General features: G+C 40.9%; 1 protein-coding gene across 1 annotated transcript in view; it reads right to left on the bottom strand.

The window, feature by feature from the left end:
* Positions 1–6469: 6469 nt before the first annotated feature.
* Positions 6470–15087, bottom strand: part of REEP5 (receptor accessory protein 5) — a 25170-nt gene continuing 16552 nt past the window's right edge. Inside the window, exons 4-5 of the mRNA XM_037374095.1 lie at positions 8377–8545; positions 6470–7003 (exon numbers count right to left, since the gene is read on the bottom strand). Coding sequence (XP_037229992.1) covers positions 6954–7003; positions 8377–8545 — 219 coding nt within the window. The 3' untranslated portion in view covers positions 6470–6953. The remainder of the gene's footprint in view (positions 7004–8376; positions 8546–15087) is intronic.

The raw sequence follows: 15087 nt of genomic DNA, 5'->3' as shown, positions 1-15087 counted from the left end.
TATCTTACAAAAAAAAAAAAACACCTGAGAGAGATTTCTGGAAAGAGTAATACTGTTTCAGTAAGAGCTGAAGTATCTAAAACTGTGATGTAATGAAATGAACAAAACAAGCTCTGCGGATACTTTGGGTAAAGCTGACTTTTTTTTTTTTTTTTTTTTTTTAAAAGCAAATTATGCACTGCTAGGAGATCAGATGATTATTACCATTAGGGAGCTGAAGTATGATTCTCCCAACTCCTGCCTGCTTATCTCCCCATCTCTAAAGTAATTCATTTGGGTTTGCTTTTTTTTTTTAATTATTATTTATGGCTTTAGAGTAAGTATACTACGTAAGAAATACTTGTTCCTAAATGAGGCATCACAAAGTTAGACAGTTCCCCCTTTCCTGCCAGAGTTAAGCTTATAAACCAAGTTTAATTTCTGTAATTCCTGTTTTTCTAATGAACTAGATTCCTTAGAAGTTTAAAAGTGAGTCAAGATAGTAAATCAGGTTCTTCTGCAGATCTTTCCCCTTCTTCAGCACCCTTCTCTCCTCTTCACCCCTTCAGTGCCTGGAATAGGGAAGATGGTGAGAGGCCATTGTGGGACCAGGAGTGGAGACAAGGCCACTGTAAAAATGCAGAAACTCTGCCACTGTTGGTCTCAATGCTATCAATTAAAAAATGGGGTTTTTTTAGGGGAGAAACAGGGTGATAATGGATGTACTTTTATTTCACCTGTCTTGCTTCTATAGTTTTCTGTGATCATTTGCTTAGTGTAGCTGCTAAAAAGACACTACGGTCCATGGTTTCCTGCAGGTGGCAATATTGACCGAGACGTGCATTGCTGAGTGGGAATTCACCCTGCACGAGGCAGGAGGGATACGGATATCGAGGTGGTGTCACTCCAGAAGGTACTAGACTAGCTATATGAAAGTATATACTTGTTATTTTGTTATGCTGTTCTTTAGGTACCCAGACAAAGACCAAACGTTTTAAATAGACGTTCAGAGATCAGAATTCTCGTAACAATCCTTGTGACAATTTCTGAGTCAGCAATGGATGGGGACGTTGATGCTGCCAGTAAGCAGATCTAAAGACATTGGCAATCAACAAAGAAATGAGTAAAAATGGAAATGAGGCACTGTTGTGAGATAGATGTTTTATTCTTTCAGATGTATGGAAGAAGGCATGTAGCTGCTGTAGCAGAAGCACAACCATGTTTATTCAGTTTTGATGTAAAGAAGGTCAGTTTCAAAATGTTATTTTGAAATGTGTTTTAACTTGGAAAGTGACAATAATGTATGTGAGCATATGTAGTTCTCCACCTTCAGCCACGAAGTAAATTTACCAAAGACCAGCTCTGCAGAAAATAAAAAACTTGCCTGTGTGTATATACTGTTCCTTGTGTGCACTTAGCAATTAGAGCCGCTCAGCCAGAACTCCCTTTTGGAGCAGCACATACATCTGGGATGACCTCTCGTGCTGTACTGAGAGCATGAAAGATGGTGTGGCTCCCTTGTTCCTTCTCTGTGGCTGCCGGTGTAGCTGTGTTGGAACAGAATGGACTGAACTAGACTATTGCAGTTGGAAGGGACTTACACCTATCACCTAGTCCACCTGCCTGACCACTTAAGGGCTAATCAAAAGTTAAAGCATGTTATTATTTTCCAAATGTCCCTTAAACACTGACAGCCCTGGGGCACCCACCACCTCTCCAGGAAGCCTGTTTCAGCCTTTAACCGCCCTCTCGGCAAAGAAATGCGCCCTCACATCCAGCCCAAACCTCCCCTGGTGCAGCTTTGAGCCGTTCCCACGTGTCCTGCCACTGGATGCCAGTTATTTAGCGTCTTCCTGTTACAGACTGGCCTTTGTGGGGTTATTTTGCCTCTTAGGATAAAACAACCTTGCTTGCCAAAGGGGGGAGGTGGGGCTTCTTCCCCAGAAGAAAAAAAGACACAATACAAATACACCCTCTTCATCTATTGCTTTGTAACTTTTGAGCCTGTCGAGTCATTTGGGGACATGACAAAAAGAGCAGAGATCTCAACGGCAGTCAGTTCCCGTAAGTCGTGAAGCAAAGTGGTCAGATGAGGAGGTAAGGCTGTGCTAATGCGTCACCCAGTGATGAGCGTTTCCCAGAAGGGACAAGGAGAGGCAAGGGGAGTGAGTGTTCAGCCTCTCTGGCTGGCAGTTTGCTCTGGCCAAACTGCATTTGGTGCGTGAAATATTCCACCACACGCACACGCAGCTGCTGCTGAGGCACAGATCGGATGTGGTAAAACAGTTCCCAAATGAGCCGCCTTTTGCTAAAGGCCCTGAAAAGACGGGAGAACGGGATGCACTGTGGGGGCTGGTGTGAGGGAGATGGGGGAAACGAAGCCGCGGGTCGTACGGGAGCTGGGAGAGAGCAGGGGACGCTCCGCGTAGGAACGGAGTAGCCTGCGCTGCAGTGCTGTTTCTCCCCGAACACTGCGTGTGTCTCCTCTCCTCTGGCAGGGCCGGGGGGGGTGGTGGGGGTGGGTGGGTGTTTTGGGTGTGGGATTTCTGAGCTGTGGTGTTTGTTTTCATTTTCCTCCGGATAGCAGAACGTAGATGTATCTAATTGAAGGCTTTAAGAATTCTCCTCCTGCAAGGATGCAATAACACGAAAGGGTAGGTATATGAAGTGTTATTTGTTTTGTGGAATTCCATAACCTCGGCAAAGGCGTCAACTACCTGGCCTTCCAAAAGATGCAAAATTCAGAGAAGCTCAATTCTTTTTACTTGACGAGTTGATGGGTCCATGTGGGCAACCGAGGATTTTTTGCTCTGCGGTATCTTAATGCTTAATGGACCAGTAGGAAACCTGTTCTTCAGAAAGCCATGCCAACGTGGTCATACGACTGAGGACTCCCTTAGTGGTCCCAGGCTGCTGTTCCTCAGGTGCTGTCGCGTTCCATCGCACTGCATGTAGAAGTTCTCCGGAAAGGTGAGACTCATGTTCACTGTATTTGCACTGTCACCAGACGTGCAGTTCACAGGAGATAGTGACAGTCTCTCATGACCTACAGGAATTTGTGACATCATTTTTTAAAACTCTGTTCTCCCCTCTTTCCTTGAGAAAGTTATTGTGGGTTGAGTTTGACACGGGGGGTGGGAGGTGACTAAGGAACAGTCGTACTGGTTTTGTGTTGATTCTCAGACTGTTTAAACAGTTGACAAGACCGAGATGCAAACTCAAGACACTGTCATAAATTTGTCAAATTAAAAGAGGTTGTGAGGGTTTGACCTGACAAGCCTTAGTCACATCTTCCTCTGCTTACAAGAATTTCTGTTCTTTGTTAACTATCTGCCTTTGATTTGAAGAGTTCGGTTTCATTTTCACGTCACTCGTGGTGAAGGTATCATTGTGGGATTTTTAAAATGTTTTTTCTGAGCCTTTTTTCCTTTTTGCTGGATTTGGAAATGCGTAGGATAAAGCAGAAATGGTAGCAGAAAGAACTGCCAAGAGCTGTGCAGCGTTACTTCTTTAGGGCTTTCATGGGACACTAGAAAATCAGCAGGTGAAGAAAAAATGTGGAAATGCCTGTAGCTTGCCATTTTTCCTCTCTGTGTTTCTAAAGATCGCTAAACCTTGATGCTTCCTTACGTGAGCCAGGCTGCAAAGCCTGGGGAGCTGCGCTGCGCAGGCAGCTGCTCGTGCTGCTCGCTGGTGAGAGCAGAGCTGTGTGCCAGGCTCTTCTGTCAGGGCCTGATGCTCTAAACCAGCTCAGCTGTCCCCCGAGATCCAGTCAGGAAGCAGAAGTACTGCCTTTGGAGAGGTTTCTGCTAGTTCCACAGTAATGAAGTTTCAGTAAACCCAGTAAAAACCCTGGAAAGACCTTCTGCCTTCTTAAAGTAGCTGGGTTTTCAGCGTTGAGGTTCTTTCTTTTTCTTAAGAAATACTGAGGCATCATAGCAGCCCTCTAAGAATCTCTTTGTGTCCGTTTTTATTCAGCACATTGGAGTGCCAGCACAGACCTGGGGCAGGCGTTCCTACCAGCATTTGCACACAAACGTTGTGAAGAAGAGCTAGAGAAGAGCACGGATCGGTGGGGCCAGCCCAGCACCTGCAGGAAAGGACAACTTGCTGCAGGAATTCAGCCGTTTCTACTTGCGTCAAGGCAAACAAAAAGATCAAGTCAAGTCCTGTTAACAACAGGTGGCAGCTCTACTGCAAGTAGAAACCTGACCAAGGAGCACTGAATTTAGCTGCTGGTCAAGAAACACCAGGTTGTAAAGGCGAGAAGTTGATTTAAAGCCTAACTCTTAAGTTCTGAGAGAGATGTAAGGGAATGTTGTAACACCTAGAAATGTTTTATCCCCATTAGTAACAGTGCAAGAACTGTTGAGTAGTATGAGAAATGAAAACTAAGGTCTGTCTCTACTGCAGACCTCATTAAGACTTTCAAAACCTGAGATTTATCAGCTGCTTTTAGAGAAGCTACGTAGCATTTTGTACCTAAATCAAATAGACTATTAAGTATATTTATTTATTTGTTATCTCAAGAGGTGAAACTAAATTACACTGGCCACATGACTGCCAAGTACACAGCTGCTGGCTTTTAAAACACAGCACTAAGATTTAGTCTGGCTTACAGGATAGTGCAGTGGGTTTAAGACAGAGGAATTGTCCTGGTTTCAGCTGGGGTGCAGTTAAGTTCCTTCTCGGCAGCGGGTGCAGCTGTGCTGTGCGAGCAATGCTGACAGCACACGGGTGGGTTTGGCTGCGCCCGGGTGGTGTCTATCCTCAGTCAGGGACTTCTCAGTGTCTCAGGCCCGGCCAGCGAGAGGGCTGGGGGGGCACGGGGAGCTGGGAGGGGACACAGCCGGGACAGCTGGCCCGGGCTGCCCAAAGGGATATTCCACACCATGGGGTGTCACGCTCAACAGATAAAGCTGGGGGAAGAAGGAGGAAGGGAAGAACGTTTGGCATTATGGCGTTTGTCTTCCCAAGTAACCGTTACACGTGACGGAGCCCGGCTTCCCTGGGGATGGCTGAGCACCTGCCTGCCCACGGGAAGTGGTGAATTAATTCCTTGTTTTGCCTTGCTTGTGTGCACGGCTTTTGCTTTAAACTGTCTCTATCTCAACCCACAAGTTTTCCCACTTTGACTCTTCCAACCCTCTCCCCCATCCCACTGGGGGGGGGGGGGGGGTGGGGTGGAGTGAGCGGCAACGTGGGGCTTAGTACCACGGCAGGAAAACAAGACAAGAAATTAGACCACTGAAATGGTGAGTCACTTCAAAGATTTTACTCACATCTACAACTTTGCTGTAAACTTCATCCTCTTCAGCACATCCACTCATAACAAAAACTTGTCATGGAATGATTAGCTGTGGTATTTTACATTTTCCCCTGAGAATGACAAACTGCATGCTGTCTTACAGAAAATAATACACAGCGGGTCCCATGCTTCCCTATCCAAGTTGACAGATGTGTTTTCCAACATGAAGCTTCAAATGCTTTCTCTTAAGACACTTACATCTCTCCTTATAAAACAAAAACAAAGTTAAAACTGACCTGCTGAGTTGCACTGTGTGCTCCATTCTTTGGCAGTTCTTGCACCTGAAAGGTTACAGTGAATGTTTATATACCAACTTAATGCAGAAAGCCAGAAGTCTATTTGAAAACTAAATCTTTTGAATTTAAGTTTGTGGACCAGAAATCACTTTTTACTGCATCAAAAGCTTAAACTTACCTTCTCCATGTTCTGTGAGTTAAGAATTGTCATAGCATTACTGCAAGGTTTAAAGAAAGTCAGGAGATAAGAACAGTGTGATTTCAGTAATTCATGCTGAGTTTGTTGAAAATACTTTGGTATGAAAGACTAAATACAGATTCAGATCTAAAAAAAATTTACTCTTTTCCAGTGAGTGCAAAAAGCCTTTATTCTCTTAACAACTTTTGTTGCATTCTTACGGATTGGTCAGGAATATTTCAAGTAAGAACAACAGCATCTCTATTCAAGAAGTTTCAGTGCTCACGCAGACTTGTTCTTGGTACAGTCAGAGAAGACTGCAGATTTTTATGAGCAGAAAAATCTCACAGAGGCTTAGTGCATTCCATTAATGATATCGTTCAGGGACTGACACACAAGGTGGTTGTATTTCAACAGGACTTCAGGAAGAAGTGTTTGTAATGGTATCACCCCTTAGTGAAAGGTGGTTTGTGCTTTTGAGTGTGATCTTAAAAGGCATTTTATTAACAATTTTAGATAACAACTCTATTTAGCAAGATGAGGCAAGGAGTTACACTTTAGTTGTACTGTGCTAATCTTGTGGAATTTAATGCATTCATTTCTGGCAAATAACTTCACACTAATACAAGCTTTATCACTTGAAGGAAGTTAACTCTCCTACATTTAGTATCTATCCATTTAAGAATACATGCAAATTGTGTTTTATGGTGTTACAGCAAAATGTGCAAGAGTGAATAATCTCTATCATCAGGTGCCCAGAACACGTGGTTTCATCATTTACAACTTTATTGGTGGGGAATACATCCATTATGCCATCTTCCACAATAATTCCCTGTATATTCAAGAATATCTGTTCAGACTAGTATTTTCCTCATACAACAGCTTCATGTTACCAGACGCACCACAGTCAAAGTGTTAAAAAGTAATTACATACACAAAGAGACAACTAAAGTGCAGTGCCTGTGGGATATATATTTTTTATTTATGTTACTGCAGAAAGAGATTACTAGAAGATTTCTTCTGCATGAAGATGAACAAAGGTATTTTCATTAAGCTTCAGATGCTGCCCACTGCATTGCTTTAAATAAAAACGCTTACTTTCTATCAGACACAGCAAAGTAGTAAGCAAACTTAGAACACATTCCTTTAATATATCAAAATGTGTCCAAGGCAGTATTATTAATATTATACCACAGTTCCCAGCAACATCAAGCTTCATAAAGGAGGTGATAGGGAAACTTCATCCAGTTAATTAAGTGCTCTTCTTTTCTTCACCCAGTAAGTTCACTGTTGCTTTCTTGGCTGCAGGAAAATAAAAGCTAAATTTAATCTTTGAGGCCTACAGACTAAGTGACTTATTTGGTGTTATTAAGCTGCATAAAAAATAGTATTTCCTTTTAGGTTACAAAAGAAACATCACAAAAGAAAATCATGTCTTTTGTATATACATAGACACAGACATAGTATTAACCTGATCATATAAAGATTTTTATAAAAAAAATAAACCACAAGCAAGAAGCAGCACAGTAAACAGCACAGACTGACTTAAAACTACGGTATCAGTAAAACAGAACTGCTCACAGTGTTTAGGACATACATGTTTACAGCAAGAAACGTACTACCAAGCTGATGAAATAGGGCTGGAATAACATATGTGTGTGTGTCTGTGTGCACACATGTGTACATGCATATGTGTATGCATGAGTTCTTAAAAAAAATAATGTATGTACATGGAAATCTTCACATGTAAAAACAGGAAAAAGAAAGAGTAATTGATGGACTGAGGACAGAAAATCCCAGGTGCAACATGGAAGAACATGGTTTAAGATACCTGTCTAACAATAATGATTCAAGAAGGGTCATGCACCAAAATTTCCAAATGTAGTTAAGAAAGGCAGACTATTTAAATATCAACAGGAAAACTGCTTAAGCTGGTAAGAGGAAATGAGACTGCATGCATTGTTTGGGTCAAAGGAGGCTTACGGTGCTTTGAAATATAAATAAATTTCCTTTCAAATGAAATTTATTTTAGCTACTTGATAAATTTCCATCCATTATTCATAAAACTTTCATCAGACATTTTAGAGTACAACGGTCCACTATAGAATGCAAAGAAATAAAAGCAAAAATTAAGCAATCTACAGGCTGTGATAGGTTTTTATTTGGATAGAATAAATGTTAAATAATTTCTTTGAGTGGGGTCAGAATCCTTTATCTCCAGAGGAAGGAAAAGTACAAAAACTTGTAGATGGGAAAACTTCATTTCACGTGTAGCTCCTTATTGGAGTTAAAGGATTTGCTTTACGACTGTACTACCAGGTATTTGAGACAGTATTTCAGGAGATACAAGAACACACTGAAACAATAACTGTATTTATGGAAGGTATCTTCTGAGTATGTTCATACTGATATCTATGCTGGGAAGACACGCAAACTAATTAGCTGTTTCTTCCACTCATTCTAGTGTAACTGCCCTCCTAGAAAGTAAGATCCACCGCAATTCTCTTTTCCTGGCATTGTCACCTGAACCATTATAATTTATGTAGTCATCATGCTTTCCCCCCCCGCCCCCACCCACCCCCCCTCCCCCGAATGACAAACACTAACTGTAATATTACAGCTGCCCAGGGAAGTTCTTCCTACATGATGTGATTAGTGAATGGTCTTTTCCTCACCTTCTTTAGTGATGGTATCTGCAGTCTCTGCAGCCTTGTCTTTCAGGTCCTGAACAACGCTGTCAAGCTGAGCTTCGTGCTTCAGGAAGAAAGGCCGGATAATTCGATGATAGAGGAACTCTGCCCCATTAGAAGGGCTTGGAGCCATGCACCACAACAGGAAGCCACACTACAAGGAACAAGAACATCTGCATAAGTATGAGAAACGAGTAGGAGACAAAGTATAGCATGCCTTCCTAACTGCCACAGACCTGAGCATGTTCAGAACTGTACACCATCCCCTTCGTTTTGTAACAGTCACAGCCCAGTAAGCACGCACATCAGTATAGTTACATACAGTGAATCTTTACATGGCAATAATTTAATGGATACTAATAAGATAAAGGAGGAGGGCTGTAGCCATAAAGCTAATCTGGTAACAGGTGTATCAAGACTGCACGTACCTTTGTTTTTTTTTATTTTTAAAGGCAGAAGTATAAAACCTGATTAGACAAAACATTAGTCTCTCCATCTACTTCTAAACTATGTGGCACAGGCCTGACTGAAGCTTATCACTTAAATCCAGCCAAAGCATACCCCTGTCCTCTCTGCCTTCCTGCTTTGAAAATGCAGCAGAGGAAAGAATGGGATTGTGTACATCCCAGAGCTAAAGTGACAAGGAAGAAAGACATATCCAAGCTACACATACTGCACAGCAAGGGTAATGCTTTTGGATTGCAGTTTAGGTACAGCTTTTACAGCACAATCTGCTCTCTGGGAGGAGAGGAAAAAGAACAAGAAAAAAAAAGGACACCCCAGTGTGGGGGGTAGTATTTCTGCACCTTACAAAGGGGAGCTTTAAGAAAAACAGCTATTACATGTATTACTAAGATCCGTCTTTACTACTGAAGCACCTTTATTTGGCTTCAGTTCACTGTCATACACAAGACAAATAACTAAGCAAAAGAAGATCAAAACATTTGAAGGACAGCAAGCACCATAACTAAGTTTGCTTCAGCTCTGAAAGTATATATAAAAAGGTTTTACAGGATGAAACTGCAACAAAATTAAGCAAATTCTCAGCAACTGTACAATTCTTTCCAGACACTAATACTACTGTGTTACTCAGTGTCAAAAACCTCTCCAGAAAATAAAAGGCAGAATAGCTTTTCACAGACCGCCTTTTCTTAAAACACAATACAAAACCACCCCAGCCTCAGCCAGTGTGCTTGTTTTGATATTAGACATGATCAAATGTTTGAGGATTTCCACAAATTTTTGGGAGGGAGAAAATACAACAACAAAAACTCAGCTCTTCCTTCTGAAAGAAAAAAAAACCCAAACCATCACACAATTAACTAAGTTAGGCACAAAAAATAAAATCATTTAAACTACAATAAAACCATATGCAACCTGCACTTAAATACAGCAGCACTTATGTAAATAGTTTAGATTTCAGAAGTTTTCCAGCTTTCACAGCAGTATCTACAGCAGCTGAAGAGATGTTTCAATGCATGTGCGAGAGTTCCTGAAAGTAATTTAAAAATACATCAGTCTTATGAGGTCTCCAGTACACTCCATAGCACAAAAGCATTTCCCAGAAACTAGCTTAGTCACAATACCCTTTCAGAATTCCACTGTACCTAGCCAGACATTTCTTTCTCCTCCACGACCCCCCCTACATTTCTTTCTCCTCCGTGCCCCCACCCCCCCCGCCTCTTGTGACTTCCCACTGTAAAACTGCAAAGACTGAACCACATCCAAATATTTGTTTTGGTATCACACAGGAAACTCCTAAATAACAATTTGACCATTACAAGGTGATTTAAGTGAAGAGGGGTTATTTTAAAAGAAAGGTTCTGATTCAAGTTTAACAAAAAGGAGGGGGGGGAAAGAATTTTCAATTATGAAAACCACAGTCTTCTTCAGGCAAGCATTCCAAATATTTTGGAATATCTATTCTTTCTCAGAACAGGGATATTGAGGTTTAATGTTCTGTAGGTTCTGTTCTTCACACCTGTGAAATTATGGCTTTGTCTTCACTGCAGTGCACACCACAGTAAAACTGATCCCCCTGATGCATATCAGTTGAAGAAAACGCATAGTGTTCTTGGGAGGAGATTGCTACTCCCTTTTTTCTTTAGGGCTACTTTTCATCCCCCTCGCCTCAGAGAAAATCAGTTATGATACACTTGGAGCTAGAGAGGTATCTTGACAGGCTGCCAGTCCTTTCAAAAGGATCACTGATTCCTGGGGATAACAACTGCCTTCTACAGAAAGTTTTGCCAAACTGATTTACCATCCTTTTAGGTCAGTTTTAAGCTTTCTTCTTTAAACTATTTGGTTGTGGTGTCAAAGCAGAATGACAAAAAGGGGTGGCTGCCCAGAAGACACAGCAGTGTTTTTCAAAGTAGACTGTCTACCAGTGAGAATGCCCACTAGGATCATTTCAATGAATTAAAAGAATTCAACATGCAATAAAATTTGGCACCAGTAAGTAGCAACTGACACAGTATCATTAAGCATGGTCAGAGAAAAGGAAGCCAAAAAGTGCTGGAATATCAATTTTCAAAAGCTTCTATTATTTGAAACTTATCATAACAGAAAGAATAAATGATACTATCTTATGTTGTTATCTTTCATTAAAACCTGAGAAGTGTATTGATTTTATTTCCTGTTAAAGAATACCTGGCCAATTACTGATAGTTATTCAACTTGTCCCAATATACAAAGATGTTACTTAGTTCTCCTTTGTTTTAGGAAATCCCTCAGCTCGAAGTCCAGCTTCCTCTGAAACTGAAAAACTCTGAAATTCCCCTTTTCTTGCCAAAGAACAAAATAAGTAATTTTGATTTTTACAGCTTTGTCCCAGTCTAGTCAAGAAAAAAAAATACCTATGTTCAAATACCTATTACTTTTGAAATATACTGAAATGGATGTTTATACACATCTTCTAGAGGACACATAACAAAGTTGCCAATCTCAGTCTTCTCAAAGCTTGAGAATGTCAGACTGCTAACTTGGTTTATTTTACCCTTGCCTCTAGCAAATGGAACCAACTGACTGTTAAAAATGAAAGTGGTTTGTAAAAATGTCCCAAAAGCTCAGAGTGACAAAACTGTTAATGGCAACCCCCCCACACCAACTATATCATTCTTGTGACCCTCCAGACCAGCCAAAGGAGGGAATGCAATTCGTGCAACAGAGTGACTTCCTTAAGCAGACACCTGAGCTCGGTCTAACCCACCTGGATCTGGTGCCAGCAGCTATTCTCGCCCTGGCAGCAGGAAACTGAATACAACTGGGTTTGCCACTACAGCAGAGGAAGTAATTGCAGCTGAGAAACACAGCAAGCACACCCACAGCCAGTTCCAAGCTCCTACAGACAGGAGACTACCAAAACCCAAGACACACCTCACAGGACCACGAATACAAACACACTCCTAGTAGACAACTGCAGTCATTAAATCAAGGTGTTAATTTTAATGTAAGTGAAGTAGCTCTTTAGCTGAAATCAGTAATTGCATGGGGTGCATGGGTGAGAGGAGGGAATCTCTTGTCTTGAAGCAGAGTCGGACTGCCACGCTTGGCACATTGCTACACTCAAAATGACAACTCCTCCTGCCTCGTCTGACTGAGTGCCTTGGAGCAGCAGTTTGCTTAATGTACCCAGTGTGATGTGTCTGCTAGGAATTCTGTTCAGAAATAGTACCCTAATATTTCAAGACAGGACTGTCAGTAGACTCAGGAGTCTCCTCTCCTTCCCGCTACCAACAATACTCCTAGGATGATAACCTCTGCTATTTTCACTGGCTATTTAATACCCGAATGCCAAAGGAATCTTAAAATAATTAACAGAAGTATTGAACATCAGATTACATAAACATGAAATCATGAGTTGCGTGCATGTCTTGTGCTTCAGGGAAAACAAGAAGATAAATTGAAAATAGACATTATAAAAAAAAAAAAAAACAAAAAAACCCACCAGACCCAAGAAATCTCACATTTTCAATTGGATAACAAAAGTATATGCAAATACCGTAATGTATTCAAAGCAATTCTTGAACATGCCTTTCTCCCACATATAAAAACACCTGCTGTGCTGAGAACTTTATGGTGACAGAGCCTAGGCTCTCAACTTGGGGGAATACAGGAGCAGCTATAATCAGTGTCTTAGTCCTGCACATCGAGGTATACATAAATACTGAGCAGCTAAAACTCGAGTCTAGAGCAGAAGCTACAAGCTGCATCAAATAAATGTGATATGTAAATTTAGTACATTTAGAAAATGAAAGCAAGCTTGAAATTCGCATGAATGATGTATCTGCGCTTTTATTTCGTAACATCATAAAAGAGACATGGGAGACATCACAAACTACACTACAAGAGGTTTTAGTCATGGATGGACTAAACTGCCTGCTTCCTCCTTTTTCGCACATGGAGTAACTTCCACCCAGTCAGCAATGCTGATTCTCAGCCCACACCTTCTGTCTGCCTTTGTGTAACAAAGTAAACCTCTCCTATTACCCACCACTGAGAGTAAATACTTGATTTCTATGCTCCCTAAGCAGCTACTGTAGAAAACTGTGTATTTACCATAACTGCCTGTGTTTGCTTTGCTCAAATGAGAAAAGTACCTTTCTGTTGATGCCACAACTACATCTGTGTAGCACTTCCGACACTGTATTATCACAGCCATCTGTGGCTGGTCTTTCATTTGCTAGGTCAACCTGAATTTCAGTTGCACGCTCTTCAGAAAGAATACTGTGCTAGCATGAAGAAATCTTTGCCGCACCTTTTACCTCCAAGAAGTTAAAAAGAAGCTCTGAAAACACACTATGTGAGGAGTTCAGACCTGTGAGTATACATCACTGGGTAAAGTAATAATCCTGCTAAACTATATAGTAAAGTCAGGGATGTGAAATAACTGCATAAATGGCGAACAAACTCTTCCAGTGCCATAAGCAATGCTTTTGGATCCTATTCAGATCAGATGGATCTTGCACTTTGATCACTATTTGCTTTGTTCTTAATATATTCAAACACTAAAACTTTCACGCGTGTTACCCATACGAAGCTTCAAAATTTGCAGATTCTTCTTAAAAATTCTGCAAAGCCACTAAACTTAACATGGGAAACATATTTTTGGTTTTGATTAAGGGAAGAAAATAAGGAGAGAGTGGACAATTAACTTCGTGGCACAGGCCAGAATATTTTTAGTTTGAAGCAGTAAATTTAATTATGTGCTTTTTCTTAGGGAGCTAGGGAAATAAGTATCCAAATGATTGCACAGTTGATGGCTGTTAATGATTCAAAAGGAACAATGCAGAAGTGTAACTGAGCTGTCCAACTTAATTTTTGTCTCTAAAATACAGCATTTCCTGCAAAAAGCACTTGGCAACATTAGAGCTTACCTTTAAAATTTTAAATGACCCCACCACAATAGCTAGCAAGCAAATCCTTTGAAGAACTTTGGTGGAGCTAAACCAGGCTAACAAAGCAAAAGAGAAGGAATAAAACAGCCCTCTGAAACAGAAAACGGGTAACAGCTCTTTAAGCTAAACAACTGACACTCCAGCAAGCTAGAATGTTTTCTACCTAACAGCATACACAGTAATTGGCTATCTCCTAGAATAATTTAACATGTTAAAGCTGATTGTCAATATAGTCGCATCTTAGTTGACAAACAACGATTGGAACACATTAAGCAAACCACTGTTGGCAGTCACACCACACTAACAAATGCACATTAGCAACAAACTCCTCCCATAGTTGCCTTTTCCTTTCAGGAAAGTAGGCTTAATTAAAAACAAAGTATATGACTCAAACTGTTCTTATGCTGCAGTTTCCTTCTCTGCTCCCAGTAACACAGATGTTCATACTTCCTTTTGCTGCCTTTGTGATTTTACTCTCTACTTTCGCTAATGCACTTAATGCAAAAATAGCGCCACTCTGTAGGGTTTACCATGTGCTGTCATTTTGCCCAAATTTACCTAACACCAAGACAAAGAACTGTCTTTCCATGGTACAACTACATCATGTCCTTTTTCCTAAAACATGGCAGACCTTTCCCTGCCACCCATCCCAACTTCTCCTCTTGCCTCACAAAACCATCAGCCATAAACAGATCAGTTTCATAGTGCCCCATTAGATGTACCCAGCATTTACAAATAAGGCGTGACCCAGCAATGATTCCAAGGAAATCTGTTGTCATCTTGAAGACATTATATCAGTTATATCAAAGGTCTCATTTTAGGAGAGGGTTCACATGAACTAACATACCTTTAGCATGTAGTAGAAAGGGAACCAGGAGAGAAAGATATCAGAGAAGAATTCCACTATGCTGAAAACACCATAAACGACCCTAGTAAGTCAGCCACTGTGTTGTCATCATCTTTGTTGGGACTTTCAATGGCCTTGATTCTGCAAGGAAAACCAGACAAGTGAGCACAATAGTAGCATCAGTTTCATGTATAATGGTGCAGTTTATATGACTCTGATTTTTTGTTACATGTGAATCCTCATAATTTCATTACTCTACGTGCTCTGCAGAAGACAGCTAAGTAGTATCCATCATACAGACAATGTGACCAAGAACCTTGAATGCAAAGCTTTTCCCTAAATGTCAGACTTCAAAAAGGAAAATTACTCAAAACTATTTCTAGGTCTGTGATTACAAAAAAAAACCAACAAAAAACAACCCCAAACAAAAAACATGAGCATCCTGACCTG

The sequence above is a fragment of the Falco rusticolus genome, chromosome Z (genome assembly GCF_015220075.1).
Source record: "Falco rusticolus isolate bFalRus1 chromosome Z, bFalRus1.pri, whole genome shotgun sequence".
Lineage (NCBI taxonomy): Eukaryota > Metazoa > Chordata > Aves > Falconiformes > Falconidae > Falco > Falco rusticolus.
This window is presented reverse-complemented; position numbering and strand designations above follow the sequence as displayed.